The sequence below is a fragment of the Oryza sativa genome, chromosome 6 (genome assembly GCF_034140825.1).
Source record: "Oryza sativa Japonica Group chromosome 6, ASM3414082v1".
NCBI classification, from domain to species: domain Eukaryota; kingdom Viridiplantae; phylum Streptophyta; class Magnoliopsida; order Poales; family Poaceae; genus Oryza; species Oryza sativa.
In genome coordinates this window covers 5766905-5788651 of record NC_089040.1, presented here as the reverse complement: position 1 = coordinate 5788651, position 21747 = coordinate 5766905, and the positions used below count along the sequence as shown (strand labels likewise).

Here is a 21747-nt window from a genome sequence, read left to right as displayed (position 1 = left end):
CAAGAATTTTCAAATTTAGCTGAATTTGCCCGTTTCAAATCTAGCCATTTGAGATAACTTCACAAATCACAATGATCACCCAAAAGTTGGCTGAATAATTCCAGAACCAATTCTGAACATGTTTTGCACACAGTAATAGTACAGGTTGCTTGCTATTGAATTCATGTATAGAGTATCAACCAACTGTATTTGACCGTCACATGAGCTGTTCGAAATTAAACATGACAAAAACTCTCCCTTTTTCCTAAGGTAAGTTAACACTGGAGTACACATATCAAACAAGGGATCGGTTTAGATGAGCTTCTTCTTCCGGAAGAACCCTTGAAGATGCCACAACTGCAAAACGGACACCACGATGCAGACTCCCAGTGACAGGATGCTAAACCATGCAACCCTAGAATTTGTTTTCTCACTCACTGTCCGCATCTCCGCTTCCCTGCAAAGACAGATCGAATAATGCATTATTCCACGCGCTGCAGATTCCAAATGACATGCTAGTGTGCAGGATCACCATATGCAGGACAAACTACAGCAATAATTTTGTATCGGTTTCAAATTTATTCTGTGCCATGCTGGATCACCATATGCGAAGGTAAGTCCAGGACAAATTCACAGGGCAGCAATTCATTTTTATAGGGAGAAAAGATATGATCTGATATGTTGCCTTTCCATGGAGATAAGCTCAAGCCTTAAATGGCACTCTCAGGATTACATTACTGCTCCCAACTATCTTGTCTGCAGTAGGGATCAGTAAAACTGTATACATATGCAAATATCAAGTAGATAAGAGTAATTAAAAACAAGAAAAGATGTGAGTAGATAGCTCACCTTGCTTTGAGATATAATAGATTGTGATGAATGGATTCCACCGCAGCTTCAAGTTTCCTGAGTTCTAGTTCTACACCCTGGTCAACAAAAATTCAGATAAGAAAAACAGCAAAAAGAGACAAAACAATGCTTAACACGAGTGCAGCAGGACTAGATTATATATGATTAGTCCATAGCCACACCTCAATTTTTTCCTTCTTAGCAACAGTGTCCCAATCCTTTGCCGCAATCCCTATCTTCCAATCAAGATTTAGGGATACTCCTGATCCTTTCTCCGGACTGTCTAGCCAGAAGCACGCAAGGTAATTTCCAGCTTCTGAAGTTGTAAACGCAAACTGACCCGTTGTGGCATTCTCATTGTGATGTACAGTATTACCATATGGTGAGGTAACCTAAACAAATCACAAACATGTGAATTTATAGTGTTTTGGTAAAGAAGCCAAAAGAGGACCATGCTCGTAGATATACAAGTATACAACATGAAGAACTATTAAACATGATGGTTATATCTGTGTGCAAGACATAAATAGCTTTGCAGCATTCACATTATTCTAGGAAAAAGATAAGTTGATTTGAAATACTCGGTGGGTAAAAAAAAAAAAGCAATACTAAACTGATTTATCAGTCACCATAATTTAAATTTGCTTCCTTGCCTTGCGTGCTTGATTTCTTCAAAAATTAACATAAAAGGCTTTGCCTTTTCCAATGAATCATGAATCATGATAATAGCAGAGAAAATGGATTAACATGTTTCCCTAAAACCCTTGATTGCGCAATCTATGATACATGAATACTGGCGTTGCAGTTAATTCCAAAAGTTATTGGTAATGCCTAGTCACAACATTAATTCTGAACAAAAATAATCACGCATTTGTTCGACCTTGATGTAAGTACCTACAAGTATGGTATTTTCTAATTTTCAATGATAGGTGCCAAAAAGAAAAGGCGAAATCTTGCATGCAAAGTTACTTAGGAGACTGCAATCCTGCATAGGGAATCTCAAATTAAAGAGCTATCCCCATCTGAAGCAAGGAGCAGGTGGAATCTGAGCCAATTTGTATGATGTGCACCAAATTTAGCTCACGGGTTTTACCTTGGCTGCCTCTACCCTGAGAGATGCACTTAGAATAGATTGGTTACTATTATGAACTGCCCAATACAAGGTATTCCTACCAATTACCAGGTATTCCTACAAATATTGAGTATGTACACTATTACCATAAAATTCATAGTTTTTAACTCTAGAAAGATGTATCCTCCTTCGGATTATGCGTGAATACTCTTCTTGTTCTTAAACCTGAATATCTAACTTAATTCGTTCGAATTATCACGGTACTGAATTTCTTCTCAGATAAAGAAGGCCAATCTACTAACTACAGCTTAATTCTCCCAAAACAAAAATCAGAGCGACATAACGGCCACACTAAAGATCCCAAAACGCCTCAAATTCACCGATCCAGATCAAAGACCACGACCCGAGAAACATAAAAAAAAAAAACCCAGCACTCCAATCCAAGCTACTACCCCGAAGAGGCGAAGACGAGGAGGGAAGCATCGCGGCCGCGGGGGGGTTTTTACCTTGACGGCCACAGTGGGGTGCGCGGTGGGGTGGGACTCGTACATGAGGGCGTAGTCCGCGAGCACCACCACGTTGGGCTGGATCTCCTCGGACACGCACTTGGTCCCCGTCGGCGGCAGGTCGAGCCACACCGCCTCCACCGCGCCGCCGCCCAGCAGCAGCGCCACCACCACCACCATCGCTGCCACCGCCGCCATCGCCGCCGATCTGGATGCCCCCACTCTCTCTCTCTCTCTCTCTCTCCTTCTCCGGTCGCGGGGAGTCGTGGGGAAGCTTGGACTAAAAACGAGGCGAGCACGAGTTAATGGCGTGCGGGGGGAGGGAGGGGTGTGTTGGTGATTTTGTAGTTTTTCGGAGGGGGTGCACGTGAAGAAATTTCCCTCGGGACTCTGACGGGTGGGCCCCGCGCTCACGGGTTTGGTTTAGGCTCGGGATTGGGGGTGTGGGCCCCCACGTGACGGGAGCAACTGGGCTTTCGTTGCTTGAGGGATTTGGGCCGTGGCGTCTCTGAAGAAGAACTCGTGTTGGTTGGGCCTAAAGTACATTCATGTACTTGGAGAGTAGGAGAAGAAATAGGTCCACTTTGACTCCCTTTACTAGTGGCCGAATTTGATTCGTACCCTGAACCACAAAACCGGATATCTCGATCCCCCCAACTAATTGAAATCGGTGCAATTTGACTCCCTCAACGGTTTGGGGCATGTTTTCGTTGACGTGGCATCCCAGTCATAAAACAATAAAAAAATAAGTGGGACCCACCTGTTACCTTATTTCTCCCCTCCATTTCTTCTTCTCGGGCACCCCTGTGCCCCATATTCGCTGCGACCGCTGCGGGCCGCTTCTCAGCGTCATCAACATTCCAAGTTTCCAACATTCGCCGTCGCTGCTACTGCTCCTCCTCTGTCCCCGTTGTCGCCACTGCCTCCTTGTCCTCCTCTTCTACGCCTGACGCCGCGGTGTCCGCTGCCGAGCTGGAGCTCATGTAGCGTGGTAGAGGCAGGCCTGCATTTCGAAGCCTTGTTTAGGATCTACCGTCGCGTCCCGTGCAAGCTCGACCGCATTCGCATGCTGCTCATATACCGCTCCTATCACGTGTTCCTTGGGTACTCGCCGCCCCTGCCTTTGTAGCTCACGTGGCTGCTCGTCCCATCCCCCGGCGGGCCTACCTTCTCATGCCTCCTCAGCAGCGCCAATGAGCTCAGCGTCCATCGCGTTGGCATCCCCGCTGACTTGCGAGGTGGGTGGCGATCGCTACAACAAAGGCGGCGGACGGTCGTCAGGAGGGAGAAGGGCGTGGAGCTCCAGGGATGGAGACGCAGCCTGACGGTGGTGTGCTCGGCCAGTCGAGAGAGGCGGCATGGATCCAAGGAGGAGATGGTGCTCCTAGGCGATGGTCGGGTCCCTACGGCAAAGAATGTTGGTGAAAAAGTTGTTATATTTTGGGACAAATCCTGAGGGCTAAAAGTTGTTATATTTTGGGACGGAGGGAGTATTGTAGTTTAGTGATATGAATTAGATTGGAGCTATGGGAGTAAGGGTGGACTTATTCCATAGGAGAATCAGATTAGGAAAAGTCCATATTGCGTCCCTCAACTGTGTGGTCGAGTTTGATTAGCATCCCTAAACTGTATAATCAGGTAGGAAGTGACCCCTAACCTTTAAAAACAGTGGAAATTTAAGTTCCTCACTTATTTTGAAAGTGGTTTCGTTCTATATAACAAGCTGACGTAGTCTTTGTCCGACGCGACGCTTAAGTCTTAACCAAATGTACGATAACAACCGAGGGATTAGATTTGCAGCGGTTTTGATAATTAGGAAATGCTCTATACCATAGTTAAGTACGACGGTTATGAAGGGGACCCATAGTTGAAGGATCTAAAGTTAACTTTTTTTTTCTATCAATTAAGTGAATTACAGCTTGAGCTATTTAAGATGAGCTGTTTTGGGGATTTCTTGACCTACCATTCATTCTATCTTCTCCTGCTAATTTAAAGAGTGGCTAATCCCTTTCTCTCTAAAAAAAAACTCAGCAAAGGTGAGCTACTTTTAGGCTATCATTATCCCATGTCTTTACTAAAAGTATAGATTGATTCCTTTAGTTAGCTTAAGTGTGATTAACTACTAGCTCAAGACAAGGATACATGCCGAAATATATATGGTTCGATCAGCGTCATCCTGCACTAAGCTAAAGACATGAATTATGCACAACGGAAAGAGGTTAACTAAAGCTAGCTACCTCTCTCATGAAAAGAAGGGTAGATAGTGACAAATATATTCGTTGCAGATTCAAAGTACACGCTTCTAGCTCTTTGGATCGATGCGACTGGATTCTGTTTAAAGCATATATAGCTAGGCAGCTATAGCTTGTGCGTACTGATCAAGTGTAGTACTTAATTAAGATAGAACAAAACATAATTAGCAAAAGTCGTTAGCTAGCTCAATACGAGTATTAATCAATATTAATCCGTCTCCACGATTGCAGAGAGTACGTCACAACAGACAACGCTACATGCATAACACTTTCATAACACTTGCGTAGTATATCTTATCCATCATTAACTCACACAGCTAATTAATTACTAATCAACAATCTAAACCATCTTAATTACCCCTCAAATTAACACCGTTTGCACGCAAGAGGCGATCGACCATGCATGCACATTGTTGCACGCACATACACACAGAGAGTCAGAGAGAAGCTAGTAGACATCCTTCACCGCCGGCATCTCGACGTCGGCGACGAGCACAGCAAGCTTGCCGTCGCCGTCGCCGTTGGCCTGCAGCGTGGTCAATGGCAAGCCCTTCTCCGGCGCGGCGGCGGCGGCGGCCGGCGGCTTGCCGTTGTCGGCGTGGTCGCCGCCCTTGCCCCAGATGAGCGCGTAGAGCCCCACCACTATGATCACCGCGCCGATCACACTGCAATATCACCAGATGCACTCAATTTAGTCGTAAATTAATCGGTTGAATTAGATAGATATTTTAGCTAATTGAGGTGATTAATTATACCTTCCAAGAGTGATCTCTTCTTTGAGAATGGTGGAGCCCAAGACGGCGGTGATGATCATGCAGAGCGGCTGGAACGCCGTGACGAACACCGGCCCACGCGCCCTCGTCACGAGCCCCTGCACGTAGTACGCCACGCCGGAGCACACTATCCCCTGCAAAATGTTCATCGCGATTTTGATCAGATCGATATGCGTCAATGGCGAAAGATTATTCGTATGCTCGATGGTTGATTGGTAGTTCATAGTTCGCCGGAATTTACCGAGTAGACGGCGGTGAAGAGGCGGGTGTCGAAGCCGATGACCCAGACGCTCATGTCGCGGCGCTCCGCCACGAGCGCGACGGCGCCGCTCATCGCCGAGCCGAGCACGCAGATGAGCGCCGTCAGCGACAGCTCGGCCGGGTAGCTCTGCAGCGTGTTGTTCTGGAGGATGAAGAAGCCCGACCAGCAGACGCAGCTGCCGACGAGCATGACGGTGCCGTTCAGCCAGGAGGACGCGCTGGACGCCGTCGCCGCCGCCGCCGCCGCGCCGTCGACGTGGTGACCGGCGCTGCCGCTCGCCGACGACGACCACGGGAACTGCACCACCGGGCCGTGGTACATGATCATCAGCACGGCGCCGGCCACCGTGAACACCGTGCCGGCGATCTTGGCCTGGCTGTGCAGGCTCCGGAGCCTGACCTTCTCCATCCTGAGGAGGACGGCGAGGAGGAAGGTGACGGCGGGGAGGATGTTGACGAGCGCCGAGGCGAAGCCGGCGGAGGTCAGCTTCGCGCCCATGTAGTATAGGTTCTGATCAAGCACAGGCCTGACATGAACAAGAACACAGATTAATTAATTAACATGTAATTTAATTAATTTAATTAGCAGGTTATTGATTATTCATCCTTGATGAGTACTAGAAAAGAATTGAGTTAGGGGATTATTGGGCACATACTCAAGAATGGCAAGCCCCATGATCTTGAGGAAGATTCTCAGTGTCATCTTGGGCCTCACTCCCCTGAAATAATGCAGAATAGAGATCAATTTTCAGAACAAATTAAGAGTAATCAACCACATGACAGAAGAAGTTAACAATCACTAGCATAATCATATATATGTATCTGGAATAATTGATTAGGAATAGTAGTTTTCAGAAAAAGAATTTGATTAGTTTTTGTTGGATTCTGTTATGTGATCTCCAAATGTGGGGCTTGCACCAGTGTAATGCATATGCATGAAGGATACATGAATGCATATAAGCCATCAGCATCATGTTACCATGTCTGCTTTAGTATGGAGTAGTGCTATTAGTGGGCACAGTATATATAGTTTCTGAATTCCGATCAGCTAGCTGGTGATGCCAACAAACTAACACTTGTGATTTATATTTACCGACAAAAAAGGGCGCCAAATCCGGCTTAGTGCCAGCATATATGGCGGTTAGTTTATCTGGACGTCAAGCTATATGCTATATATATGCAGTTAATTATTCCATGCGTACGTCAGGACGTGTGGTGAACATGCATGTGTCTCAGACTCTCAGAGTGTAATGTTGATAGTGGGAAAAAAATTTTTTTTCCCCAGTTGCAACGTTTCGAATATGGGAGAGTTCAAACAATTAAAACTTTAACCATTAATAACTTTTCAAATATTTAGTTTTATCAAAACACTATAACACAATGTATATATTAGTCATAAACATATTTTTCATAAAATTAGATATTTACTTATTTTTTATATATTATAAAAGAAAATCATAGTTAATATATGTTATATTTTTGGAAATCGTGCCGTTGTCTAGAACATTAAAAATTATGAAATCGGAAATTGCAAATGCATATGCATTTATACCCATGTTTACTTTGAAGCCAGTTTATAGGTACGATATAAGTTTTAACGAAACATACTCTTTCCATTCCAGAATATAACAACTCTAACCTATGAATTTAATTAGTGCATATATACCTAGATTCGTAGATAAAAGTTGGCATATTTTATGATGGAGGTACCATGTAAAGAATAACAACAGAACATCTGAACGATGTTGAAATCTTCATTTGGGTTAATGGTTACCTCTCGAGGAGGAGGGCGAAGGGGGCCATGAGGACGGTGGCGACGAGGTTGCGGTAGACGACGAGGACGAAGTGGTTCATGCCGCGCTTCAGCGACGCCACGGAGACGATGTACATCCCCGCGAACCCCACCTGCAGCAGCACCATCGCCACGTACGGCTTCGCGTCGCTCAGCGCTCGCCCCACCCCCATGGCCGGCGATCGAACAAAGTGCAGAGATCGAGCTGAGGCTGCGTGCGGCGGCGGCGGCGGCGGCGGTGGTCACACGCGAGCTAGCTCCGGCGACGGCGAGCTAAGAAGTAGCTGCTGCTGCTGCTTCTTCTAGCTCTCGATCGATCGCAAGCTGCTGCGGCGACGACGAGGTTGAGAGCTCGGGGAGCCGCGAATTTATAGCGCGCGGCAGATGCGGGAGCCACGTCAGCAGCAGCATGCAGTGTAGGAGGAGAGTGGACACGGTGGCGTGGCGTGGTGGGCCCCGCACCGGTGTGTCGACCGATCGTCGTCAGGTTGGACCATCCATCCGTGCAGCAACCGAGCCTTAGCTATAGCTACGCTAGTTTTGCTGACGTGCGACCAACTGCGAGCTATATAGCTATAGCTTAATTAGCTAAAGATATACTCCATCTGCTTGTGTTTTGGAGAGACATATCCGGACCGCGCATCAGGGTCGAATCTTCTTTTCATTACACGCATATCATATTTACGATGTGTCTGAGAGGAGAGAAAATAAGAAGATACATAGACGAGATGCACTGTTACTGTTGGCATATGATTAATTCAGCATTAATTATTTTAAACTTGAATAATTAATTAGTATGATTTTTTTAAAGCAACATTTTTATAGATTTTTTTTTAAAAATATACTACATCTAGTATTTGGGATGTGCATGAAAAACGAAGGCTTTCTCTTCTCAGTTTTCACCATCTATACACATGCACGGGCTATACTTATTAGCATATGTCTCATCATCATTGGATAGGTTTCAGTAGAAATTCCTACTGAAACCTATCCATCGACGACGAGACATATACAATGTTTTCGTCAATTATAAATATACTTTCTCCGTTTCACAATGTAAATCATTCTAGCATTTCCCATATTCATATTGATACTAATGAATCTAGATTATTCTAGCATTTCCCACATTCATAATGATGCTAATGAATTTAGATTCATTAGCATCAATATGAATATGAAAAATGCTAGAATGATTTACGTTGTGAAACGGAGGGGGTAAAGTTCAAGAATTCGGATATGTTAATAAGTGTAGGGCGTGCATGTGTATAGATAAGAATGTCATTCGTGAGGGTTTACGTTTGTGCCGTGTTTTCTTTTTTTTAGAAAAAAAGAGGTGATCAGGTACGCCATGGATTGATCAAACGTCGCTCGTGCACACCGCCTGCAACTGATGGAAACGATGATCAGACGTTCCTCGTGCACCAATAACGTCGGAGTATCGGATTCCACAAGTTAAAATATTGTAGAGAAAAAGAAAGAGAACGTGCACATCTACGCAATGGAATCCACTTCCGAGTAAAGGGGACAAGTCCCTGTCTGCATATTGCCCACTGCTTCCTGAACCTGTAACAAAGGAGATGGGAGGTGCCCGCCCGGCCGGTGTCCAATAAAAAAAATATCAGTCTGACCAGCAAACTATATAGTATCGTATCAGTCCATGAACATTAGCCTGAAATGTATGTGCCACTACGGCGAATTAATTAATTAGTTGTTAAGCAAAGACGCAAGCATATCCGTTTGAGTAATATAATTTGGGGGGAGTGAAGAACTGCAGATGACAAGTATGACGTGGGATTGCATACTTGTTCTAATTTTGTAAGTTTGCAACGAGATTGAGAGAAGATTTACCTCGTTTTTCATGCTCATGTCTAAACTGTGCGTTTCTTAGAAAAATTATAGAAAATTTACTTTAAAATAATTATAGTAATTCATTTTTTAAGTTTGAAATAATTAATATTTAATTAATAATACACTAATGGCTCACCTCGGTTTACGTATTCTCAATCTTCTTTTTTTCCTTTCCTCTTAAATACTCTCTTAGGCTGTATTGGGCGGTGCAAGTCGTAAACCCTTCTACACGCATGTGAAATAGAGCGATGGATTAGTGCATAATTAATTAAGTATTAGTAAAAAAACTTAAAAATTAAATTAATATAATTTTTAAAGCAACTTCCCATATGTTTTTTTAAAAAAATGTACCATTAAGAAATTCGAAAAGCGTGTGTGTGAAAAAGAGGGACCGGAAATTTGGAACTCTCACCACTGAACGCACCCCTAGAGTTAGGGGTGAAATCGGGTCGGGTTCGGTCGGATCTCATCCTTCCCATATCCTAATCCACATTTTATAATCGGAATCGGGTCGGGCACGGATATTATTGGATACGAATAGAAGCACGGATAATATCGGGCATAAATACGGAACGAATACGTACCAAGACGGATACGAACTCTATCGGTTACGAATATTTATTCAGATATCAAGTCAAAGCAACAACCAAATATACCACATAGACAATAGCCATTCAGCCATTTCCTATATGTCTATTATGAATATATTATGGGCTTATGGCATCGTAATGCCTATCAGCAAAACTGTACCAAAGTAGTAGCAAAAGTAGACATTCATAGCTTGATAGCTTCAGACTCAATGCTGTACACTATAGTTCACCATAATAAGTAGTACCATACTAGTAAATACTAAGAGCATCACCATAACTCCATAAGTAATAGTACTAACTACTAAGTAGTACCAAAGTAGTTCACATAAGGTATACAATCAAGCCAAAAGATACACTTATATGACTACTGATCACATATTACCAATACAGTCATCCCAAAGGCCAGCATGTTCAGATTCAATCACCAAAAACTCCAGCTCTCCAATCAGCAACATGCTCAGCTTCAAACACTATTTGTTGCCTGACCCTAAAAAGAACATAACATTCAGTTAATACAATGTGGTGCTCCTTAACTCTCTCAAAATCCAAAGTGGAACCAACAGATTGTTCATTTAAAGATTGCAGGTCCAAAATATATTTTTAAATGCAACACATAAATATGTAATTAACCTCCTCATCATTGTCAGTTTTAGCACCATCTTTATCCTCTATCTGTACATCCAGCTCATCAAGAATTGTTGCTATCTTGTCCTTAAATGGTCCTGTAAATAAAATTGACAAAATATAAACACAGTCTAGAAATGGCAGATTATATAAATAGCGAAATGAAGATAAACAAGCAGTTACCTTTTCTAGATGCTCTTATCCAATCCTTGGTACAAACTAGAGCCTCAATCATCTCAGGATGTAGAGAACTGCGAAAAGGACCAACAACACGACCACCAGCACTAAACGCTGACTCTGAAGCAACGGTAGAGATTTGAACAGCCATTACATCACGCGCGAGTGTTGAGAGGATAGGAAAGGTCATTTGGTTGTTCTTCCACCATGCCAGTATGTCAAATTCTACACCTTCACCTGTTGGATCAACCCAACGAATTGGCTTCTCTTTCATGTAGACATCCAATTCATTTATATCGTCTTCTTTATTTGCAGCTGCATCATCATACAAGAATTTCTCGATTTCATTGTGACCCAAAGAAGTATTACCATGTGGCTGAGAATTTTCACTTGATCCTGCAGCGGTAGGTTTCGAAGACCTTGCAACACAACTCTTGTAAGCCCGGAAAAAATTATCGATAGCAGCCAAGACACGCTTAAATTCCTCTTCATACTTGTCAGGGTAAATCTTCTGTAGAAAAAAAATCATTAGCTTTTGCTTGTATCTAGGATCAAGAAAGCAAGCCACAGCAAGAGCTAGGTTGGACTTGTCCCAATATTTGTCATATTTGAGTTGCATGGCCACAGCCATAGAAGCAATGGAGACATCAGCACTTGCACACCATTCTCGAAGTGCTAACTTAATCTCACAAAACTTCCACCAAAACAAGTTTGCAGTTGGATATAGGCAACCGGAAAATAACAATGTGGCATCATTGAATTTCTCCAAACAATTGCATAGTGATTCTGCCATACCCCATTCTTCAGCACTTGATGCACACCTTTGATATCTATCCTCATCTAAGAATAAAAGCCTTTCAAAAGCACCCTTGTAGTAAATAGCTTGTTTCAACATGTCATATGTAGAGTTCCACCTTGTAGGCACATCAAGAGGTAGCCCAGAATTGTTGTTCAAGTCACATTCTACAGCACACTTTTGAAATTCCTCCCATTGCAACGTAGAATTCTTCACAATACCAATAGTAGTCCTAATATTCTGAATTGTATGTGCAATGATTTTCAATCCATCTTGAGCCACAAGATTTAATATGTGACATAAACATCTCACATGAAAGAAAGCACCATCACACATCAATGGAGGGACCTTACTGATGTTAAACAGCTTGTTAAGCTCTATCACAACTTCTCTAGCACATTTATCATTTGATGAAGCATTGTCTAGTGTGAGAGCAAATAATTTTTTCTCAATATTCATAGACATTACTCCCTTGACAAATGCATTTGCTAGCCTTGTTCCTGTATGTTTCCCATCTATATGAATGAACTTAAGAATTCTCTTTTGCATCAGCCAATTTTCATCAATCCAATGAGCAGTGATGCACATATAAGCTTTGTTCTGATTTGATGTCCACATATCCATGGTTGTAGAAATTCGACTAGAAACAGATTTCAGCTCATCATACAAAATTCTCTTTCTAACTTCAAATATCTCTAATATAGCTTTACTAGTGGTAATGCGACACTTGAATTCAAAACTAGGCCGAAGAGAGTGGATGAACTCATTGAAATACACATGATCAACCATAGAAAATGGATATTCATGCATAATAACAGCTATATACCACTTTTCCAAGCTTACTTCAGGATCATACCTGAAAGTCTGAACTTCACCCTTCACCTGAAGTTCTTGCTGGCCTTGTTTCAATGAGTGAATACGATTCAAATGATTCCATAAGTGTTTTGTGCCATTTACTGTCTCTGCTCCAAACACTCTACCACATTTTTTGCATTTTGCTTTACGTTGTTGCTCTTCCACACCAGTAACTTTGTTCTTGGCCTTGTCAGTGTACTTAATGAAATAGTCCCAAACCTTCGAGGTACACTTCTTCTGCCTCTTTGCTACTGGTTCAACTTCTCCTGTGAATTCTCCATCTTCTTCATCGGGAATAACAACAGGTTCTGAACTTCCACCTCCACCTCCAGTGGCTGTGGTTGCATCATTTAGTACCAATGCATTTGGTGCCAATGCCGAGTGACCAGTACCAACAGCTACGGTACCAGCCGGAGATGCACCTGTGCTTGCACACATACTAGTGTTTGCATCACCACTAGCCATTCTATCCTAATCCTACAGCCAAACAGCAAAAGTAAAATAAGAAAAAAAAATCCTTCCAAGTTCTAACGTGATGTTGAGAAAGGGCAATGAAAAACTGAAACTTTGGCTAACCTGGATGGCTGGATGAGTCGCTGAGTGTTGACTTGACTACCCAAGAAGATGACGAGGTGGCGCGACGTCCTTCGGCTCTCGGCGTTGAGGAGCCAAAAGAGGCAAGGGGCCAGGCGGGGCCTTGCGGTGGTGGTCGGCGCGGCGGCAGTCTGACGGTTGTCGGCTTGTCGCACACCCACGCGGCGACGTGCGACAGCGGCCGGTGGTCGGTGGGCGTGGCCGCGTAGCCACTTGGTGGTCGGCGAACTGCGAAGGCACGGCAACGGTGCTGGAGCCTGGATGCACGCATGCGGCATGCGGCGCGGTGCTGCCTGGCTGTTTGCCTGCCTGCGTTCTGCCCTGATCTGAACTGTGAAGTGAAGGCTAGGGTTTGTGCTTGGCACTTTGTTTGGTGGGCCTTTTGGATGTGGGCTGGCTGTTGCCTGTTGTGTTGGCCTGTTGGGCGCTTGCGTGTTGGGCTGCTGTCCATCTATCCGGGTAATATACGGATAGATTATCGGGTAATACCCGCATAATTTCCCGGATAATCCGTATCCGTCGGATACCGCTCTCCCGAACCCGATCTCATATCCACAAAAAATTACCCGTATTCGAACCCTGTATCCGTGTAAGGGTCCGGGTACCCGAATTCTCGACCCGAATTTGACCCGAAATAATGTGGCCGGGCGGGCGGTCGGGAAATACCCGCCCCGTTTTCAGTCCTACCTAGAGTGCGTTCGGTAGTACTTTGTTAGAAACTATTCTCTCTCTCCACATGGAAAACGGGGTGTCACATTAGAACATGGTTAATCAAGTATTGGCTAAAAAACTTAAAAATAGATTAATATGATCTTCTTCTAGCAACTTTTTTGTAGATTTTTTTTTAAAAAAAATGTACAATTTATCAATTCGGGAAACGTACACATAAAAAACAAGAAAATAGTAGCTGGGAAAGGCGAGAAACGAACTCAGCCGCATTAGTTTCTGCAAAATGCATGTATTATAAACCATATATGCATGAGTTTGTATGTGTTAGTTGAATTGAACCAGGGTCATTTCAAGATTGTTAGTTTCTCATACTCCTTACATCAGAGATGAGTGTGAGACTATAAACGAGACAACGTGATGCCGACATGCAAACAGCCATATCAGATCATTGTTTGCATGTTAGTATCAGGGGTATATGATTGGAGCTTGAAGGACTACTCAATTAGAAGCTAGACACAGTTTTTTTTTAATCTAGATGAAATGGTCTGTGCGATCGAAATTTCTAGCCAGAATACTCAATGTATTGGAAAATAGATTAATATGATTTTTAAAATATTTTTTCTATAGAAACTTATTTTTAAAAAACACACCGTTTAACAATTGAGAAACGTATGGACGAAAAATGAGGCAGTATAAGTTGGGAAAGTTGGATGCCGAACTCAGCCTAAATCATGCTTTTAAGATTTGGATATGTAGTTTACCTGTCAAAATGCAACGACAGGCAACTCTTTTTCATATTTTTTTAAGATAATATGAATTTTTTTGCCCATACAATCAATTATTAGAGTTTGCGGATAGAAAGATTGAGAATTACATATCACAGCTTAAGCCATAATCCGAATCAATTTCTTTTGAGAACCAAGCTTGATCGCGCATGGCTCACTTTTTATGGCTCAACGTCACAAACTCAAAAAAAGAAGAAGATCTAATTCTTGCTACTATCCATCGTATATTATATACGCACACCAAACGTACACACAATCGCATGTCACCTCAACAGAAAAGTTCATGTCATCCTTTATACTGTACTGTGACTTATGGACAGGTGTGCATATCTCCAACCGTGATGCATGCGCAAGAAAACAACAACACAGTAAGCTTAATTTCCTTTAATTTTTCTCTCTTTTTTCTTGTGAGGAAACATAGTTGTAACCTTTTCTCATCCTACGTGCCATTCACCCAGCCTAATTTTACAAAGAAAAAAACAGAGAGAAATTGAGAGACTGAAAACTTTTGTGTACCATTTCCTTCTCAAAGGTGGAAAATGACGAGGAGTTTATTCGGCCCTTCTTTCTCCAAAGATAGAAAACAACAGTAGACCGGTTTCTGCAGGTGGCATACTATACAACCATCAGCATAAAGAGTGATAAAATTGCTCTGCTCTTTTCATTGGCCCCCTTTTTTACAATGTGACTTTGATAAATTCATGACTAATTCAATGAGAAGTTGGTGGTGTTCTTTTCTCATGAGGATGAAGATTAAGTTTTTTACGCAAAACGAGATGATATTAACGTATCATTGATTGAGTTTTAATTATTACAAACTCATTTGTGATGCTTAAATTGGATTATAAGGTTATAGACATTCTAGAAACTTGGTCTTGCTTTAGTGTTACAACTTGCACATTATTGTTTGTCTAGCCCCTTCTTTTTTTATTTTTCATTTTGGATGTTCAGTAGAATATATCAAATTAGTTTTGGTACACTAACAATATCAATTTCAAAGACAAATACAACTATTTTTATGCATATCCATGGTGAAAGTTTACAGTGATTTCTTTACATGTTGACTGCATGCATTTACTAATGACAACTAAAAAAGAACGGATGGAACTTTTAGTCTTTATTACAGTCAGCTTAATTATTGTGAAAAGAACTTGTTTTGATCATCGTTTCTCTTCCGCTTTTGTTCACCAGAGAGATTATACCATCTTACTTGCGAAACCTTGCCGTTTCATGTAACTTAAATATAATTATAATGACTTTTCTTATTGAAACAATTCTTGCTATAAATCTTATATATAGGCCCCAACGTGAACGTAAGAGGAGAAAACATACCCAGGTATTATAATGGGCTACATATCTAAATACTCTAGCTGTTCGTATGGACGAAAGTATTATGCTTCTTTATTTGCCCATATATACTGCATTTGCATGATTCATTTGAAATGAATTTGTATATTTTTTTTACTTAAAAAAGGAATTTAGGTATTTTATATTGATACCATTTTACCAGTTACTCCAAATAACAAAAACATATACCTCAAACTTTATATATAACCGTGATTCTTAGTGCGGAAATATATATTCACTGTAGAATAATAGTTGAAAAATAGATTAATATGATATTTTAGAGCAACTTTTATATATAAAATTTTAACACGAAACACACCGTTTAGCAGTTTGAAAGGCGTGCCATGAAAATCTTAATCTTCATCCAACTCTTGTTGGAGAAATATAATGTGCTACTTGTCACTCTGTACGATGTAAATGGTGCTCCTCCCTTTTTAAAAGTAACAGATTTTACCATTGTATGGTTTTTCAAGGCATTTTGGCTCCATTTTTCGCTCTTCAGCTTAACAGTCGCAACCAAAAGTTTAAATTTTACACTTCATAGAATTGATTTTGATTTTTTTTTCATTATAGTTTATTTTCCAACATTGTCTTTTAAGTTACTTAAAAACACATATGTAAAAGCTTTATCCATAAATATTATTTGATCACTAATATGTGTTACGGCTTATCACAAGTGTTTAGGGCACAGGATGAATTTAACAATATAGGAGTAACATTGGCGCATATCATGAGATATCTAGAAGGTAGGGGTGAAAAAGGCGTACTCCATCCGCTTTAGGAGCACATTTGTCATTTCAGGTAAAAAAGAGTTGACCAAAATTTGTGTCACTGTGTCTTGTCATGGTCAATAGCAATAAGTAAACAAAATTGGGGAACATTCATAGAATTTGAATTCGCGATGCATGTGTTCAGTGCATCGATATGCAACGGAAAGGAGTCTCAGGGAGCAATAGAAAATGCATGGTATGGAGATCGATGGACATATCTGAACTTTTCATTCCAGCGTATCATAACAGTGAACATAGTCGCACACTCTAAAGATACCTTTTCTAAGATGGGGCAACAGTGGGCACAAATAATTCATTGGTTCATTCCCCTAAAGGAGAGGGGTTCTCAATGAAAATTCAGATAAACAAATTGTATTTAAGCACAAAATATTTGCTGTAATGCTCTGGCCTTCATGAAAGTTTTGCTCCCTCACAATCAAGAAACGGACAACACACTTGTCTGACGCACATAACTACTTTTGGAGAGATGCGTCACAAATTCACAACTGCCAGAGCTAAGCAATCAGTATGTCTTAATTAATTGATTTTTTTTCTCTCACACGGAAGCACTCATTTTTGCTTTAAGTATGCATCTATATAAAGAGATGAACAGTTCATTTTTGCATTGGAGGGGTGGTTCTTTTCACAATGTGAGGAGCAAGCAAGCAAGGCAACGACCTGTGAATTCACCTAACAAAAATAATTCCAACAAGTGATGGTGGCAGCAATCAACTAGGGCCTTGGCAATTAAAGTTAGTGCATGCTGATGCGTCGCCGATGCATGGTGCGCTCTTGTTAGGATTTGCATCCATGGAGTATATTGATAATATCCATCTCTGAATCCTCCCTCCTCTCCCTGTACACAAAGAGGCATAGTCAAAATCAGAATTCAGAAACTTCTGCGTGGATCTATATCAAATTTGTTGACCCTCCAGAGTCCAGAGGCCTCTGGTCTTGGAGTAAACATTATGTTTAACAGCAACTTGCAAGATTGGATGAGGAGTAGGCAACCACAAAACCATAGGAAAAAAGTATATAACAGGAACATTCTAAGTTATCCTATGAATAAGTTGGTGCCTCTCTCGCGGCTTCGATTCTTTGCCATCTGTTCTGGACGCATGCTATGTGCAGCTGATAGGTGCTGACAAAGAAGAATCGTACCATGTTTTTGCCACCAATGTTAACTGTATATGCTCCTGTTTTAACATCATCACACTACAATAATTGATGGAGCGATGTTGATTGATTAATGGGAGTTTGTTTTGAATTGGGATTCTTGCAGGTTGCCAGACGAACTTGTTTCCTATAGGGCTTTACTAGACAACCAATAATCTGACTTGTGCACCTCACCAAACATTCTTATCCATCGTGATGAATCTGAAGATGCATGCACATTCTATCTTGGAAACTACAAAAGTGAAAGAAGTTCAGATCAGATCGATGTTAGCAGTATAGTCTTTTCAAGCCAAGATGCTTGTTGAATGCTATGCTGCTGACAAACTTCTTTTGGTTGGAAAGAGGGCAGGATGATATTCAAAATTTGAAGTCTGATAATTCACAAAGCTGTCTATCATATTTATCAGGTAAATCAATAGCTGAAATGCGGAATATGAATCAACGTACTACATATGAAAAATACTCTGAACAACCTCTGTAGCAGGGCATGGAACATGCAGAGAGCAACGCATTGTTAAGTGTCCTGACAAAACTATTGTGCCTATCAGCTAACAACACAAATTCTGTCTTGGGCGTTGCCACTAGATGTGTGGCTCAACCTTCCGACTACATACATATTTCCAGAAATGGTTAGTGAGAAAAACCGATAACGGGGATGCCTTTGAAGACTCTGAACTACATAATAAGATCAGTAAATAATTAGATGCCAATCATATCATGACAGCCTTCCCCTAGTCACACTTGACAGTTCACACTGACCATGAAAACCATTGGCCAGACGAATCAGCCAACCAACCTAGCTAGATCATCACCATTTTCACCAAAAAAGCCTATATGAGTTTTTCTTTTTTTTTAAAAAAAAAGGGTCTTATGGGTATATACGGACGAAGAATTGTCAGTGTGTAGAGTGTGTAGAAGTGACTGACAACTCACAAGTACCACAAAGTCCAGACTCTTTAGTGGTGTTAGTGCAAGGTACAGTGATGGCAAGCAATGCGTGTTGTTCACAATCGTCATGATATTCAGCATTGCACATTGGAGTATATATAGGGTGTAGTCATGTAGGCCACTAACATACATTTGTCTTAATCACAACAAGAAAACTTTGGTCAGTTGTAGGCTTGTAGCAACAAGTTGATCTGTATATACGGGTACATTATTGGTGGGGTTTGGGTTTTTTCTGGCCACATATATGTAGGGATAGTACATACGCCGATATATATTTGAGTTAGTCGATCGATAACCATGCTTGGCCACTGTGCTTATGGATATAATCAGGCTGATATTATGCTTGGAAGATGTAGTACGCTGGAGATCTTGTATATGTGGAGATCCTACGCATGACAACATGTACTGCTAAGTGCTAACTGCCAGGCCAGCTAGTGGCTTGGACATGGACCAGGTGGTATCACCTTTTGCACTTCCACCATCTATTAATCAAAAGGATTGAATAGATCTAGCCATTTATCTAGGAAGATCCGAATTATAATGGTTTGGATTAAAAGAACAGTTCACCGTCAGCTAAAATTTAGTAACTATTAATTTCGAATTTTATAATTATCTAATTAACAAAATACTAAAATTAAGACAAAACTACAGGTTGGTATTTGTTAATTCCAAATAGCAAAAACTACCAATAATGACATAAATAAAACTGAGACTTCAAGCCAAGCACAATTTCTTGTTTATTAATTTCAAATTTCGATGTTGCCAGCAAACAAGGAGAGTCGAACTCCATATTAGTTTTGCGTATCACATTATGATCCAGAGTAATAGATTCTCAGAAGACTTCAATTTGTTAGTCACATTGATCAACAAATAAATACTAGAATGCCAATTTGCACCATGATCTCTAACAAAATGTTAGGGTTCAAAGTAATGGGGACTAGAAATGTTACTGTTCTTCCTACTAATGGTCTCCCGACAGAACGATCAGCACTAACACAGTAACACTGCACCTCCAAACCTAAAGCAAATCTTAGATCTGGACGCAAGTGGAAGCACGGTACCATTACCATTTTCCAGGTGGCAAAGGCAGCCGCAGAGGCGGCGTCGTCGTCGACTCCGGCGCAGGGAGGGGGGACACCACCGCGGCCGTCTCCGGCCGTCAGGTGACCTCGTGAGGGGAGAACGCAGCGGCGGAGGGGGGAGGAGGGGAACGCAGTGGAGGAGAGCGAGGTCACTGACTAGCAGAGTAAGAGGTAGGTTTTGGAGTGCAGTGCACCGGGGCCGCGCGTCGCCGGGGGATGCGGCGGCGGCGGCGGCGGAGGCCATCGGAGATCGGACGCGTCCGCCGGCGACCACCGGGACAGTTAGTCGGCGATTGCCGCTGAAGGATTGTTTTGAAAAAAAAAAATATTAGGACCGCAAATAGTATTCGGGGCTTTTAACTATTTGCCACTCCTACGAGTGGTGCTTAACGATTTGCCACTAGACCCATATATCATAGATATATAAGGGCCCACATGTCATTGATAGGGTGTGGCAAATCATTAATTGCCATGTCACAGGAGTGGTAAATAGTTAAATTTCCTATAGTATTCTTTCCGTATTTTAGAAAGTATGATCATGAACTACTTTCAAAATATTCGGTTTGAAAACATAAAAATCATACTTATGAGTAGATGAACAATATTATAATTATGTTATAGTCCTTCTGTTTCACAATGTAAGTCATTCTAGCATGTCTCACATTCATATTGATGTTAATGAATCTGGATATCTATATATGTTAAAGTTGCACAACGAAAACTGGTTAATAATATTGGAGGGTTTTTTTTAAAATGTTGTGTATAGCTATGAATCACCGCTTAAGTGTGAAGGGTTTTTTTTGGAACAAAAGAATTTCGGAGAAATTTTGAAGGATTGGATTTCTACGTATATAATTTTGACAGGGGGCCGCTATATACCGGTACACCGTTCGGACGGTATAGGCCTGCAAGCAATTTAGCTGGACGATTCGTTCTATTCAATTAGTATGTTTGTCATCATGTGTCAAAAGGTGTGTCATGTCACCCTATCGTTTGTCATTTTGTCCACGTTCATACGCAAAAAATCTTCATGTGATAGCTAGACTAGTTCGGTATAGCAAGTAGTAGCCTACCTAGCTACCAGGTGTCAAATCTGATACTAGGTAGGTATCACATCTAATACCGGGTGAGCATCAAGTCTATTATCAGGTATTACGTCTGATACCGAGTGTGTGCCATGCCTCATAACAGGCATCACACATGTCTGATACCGAGTGGGTGCCATGCCTCATAACAGACATCGTGTGTGATATCGGTTGGTATCAAGTACCAGATAACCGAATGGCCAAGTATCATATTTGATACATGGTGGGATCGGTCTTGATAAACGATACCTGGTGGTTATCAAGTCCTGATATCTAACCGGTATCATGCGTTTCTGCCACGTATCAGGTGATACCTGCGAGGTATCAGATGATACCTATCAGGCATCATGCAATTCTTACCACGTGGTGGGTGATGCTTGCGATGTATCAGGTCTTGATACCTAGCCGGTATCGGGTGATACCTATCAGGTATCATGCGATTCTACCACGTATCAGTGTTGACAGAAAACACGAGGCCTGGAAGATCTGCTTAACTCCAGTGCAGGTCCAAAACTCGCCTTCGGGTGTATGAGCGTGCCAGTTGATTTAATCCTACAATCAACAAGAAATAGAACAGAGAAACCGCAATTAATCCTATAAATGATAGCCGATCGGTTAGGTGCCGATGATATATCATTTATTTCAAGCCGATGTCATTCGTACATCGATCGGCAAATATCAATAAGTAAATCAGAACTAAATCTACTCGATCGGCTATAGATATTAATGATATATAATCCTTATATCGATATATACTTAAATCAAGTGATTGGGATAGATCGGTCGTCTTGCCGAGACAATATAAATCACTTAGATCGAAATATATATTAATAGTGGGATTATATACATTTATAGCATAACCGATCAAGTGGATCTAGCATGTATCGGCTAATACCCCGATACTACTCTATATTAAG

At 41.6% G+C, this 21747-nt stretch overlaps 2 protein-coding genes, 1 long non-coding RNA gene and 1 other non-coding gene across 4 annotated transcripts; all 4 read right to left on the bottom strand.

The window, feature by feature from the left end:
• Positions 1–72: 72 nt before the first annotated feature.
• LOC4340456 (transmembrane emp24 domain-containing protein p24delta3) lies at positions 73–2683 on the bottom strand. The gene is made up of 4 exons (XM_015787992.2): positions 2407–2683; positions 1011–1220; positions 829–905; positions 73–436 (listed from the first exon to the last, which is right to left on the bottom strand). The coding sequence occupies exons 1-4, from the start codon at positions 2602–2604 to the stop codon at positions 292–294; spliced, it is 630 nt and encodes a 209-aa protein (XP_015643478.1). The 5' UTR covers positions 2605–2683; the 3' UTR covers positions 73–291.
• Positions 2684–4840: 2157 nt separating this feature from the next.
• LOC4340455 (WAT1-related protein At1g21890) lies at positions 4841–7824 on the bottom strand. Its single transcript, XM_015787990.3, has 5 exons — positions 7467–7824; positions 6349–6411; positions 5673–6219; positions 5414–5565; positions 4841–5323 (listed from the first exon to the last, which is right to left on the bottom strand). The coding sequence occupies exons 1-5, from the start codon at positions 7655–7657 to the stop codon at positions 5107–5109; spliced, it is 1170 nt and encodes a 389-aa protein (XP_015643476.1). The 5' UTR covers positions 7658–7824; the 3' UTR covers positions 4841–5106.
• Positions 7825–10087: 2263 nt separating this feature from the next.
• Positions 10088–11442, bottom strand: LOC136357100 (uncharacterized). Its single transcript, XR_010742172.1, has 2 exons — positions 10730–11442; positions 10088–10644 (listed from the first exon to the last, which is right to left on the bottom strand). It is a non-coding gene; the product is annotated as an uncharacterized lncRNA (long non-coding RNA).
• A 5613-nt stretch (positions 11443–17055) lies between these two features.
• Positions 17056–17867, bottom strand: LOC4340453 (uncharacterized). The gene is made up of 2 exons (XR_010741777.1): positions 17701–17867; positions 17056–17395 (listed from the first exon to the last, which is right to left on the bottom strand). It is a non-coding gene; the product is annotated as an uncharacterized protein (transcript).
• Between the last annotated feature and the right edge of the window lie 3880 nt (positions 17868–21747).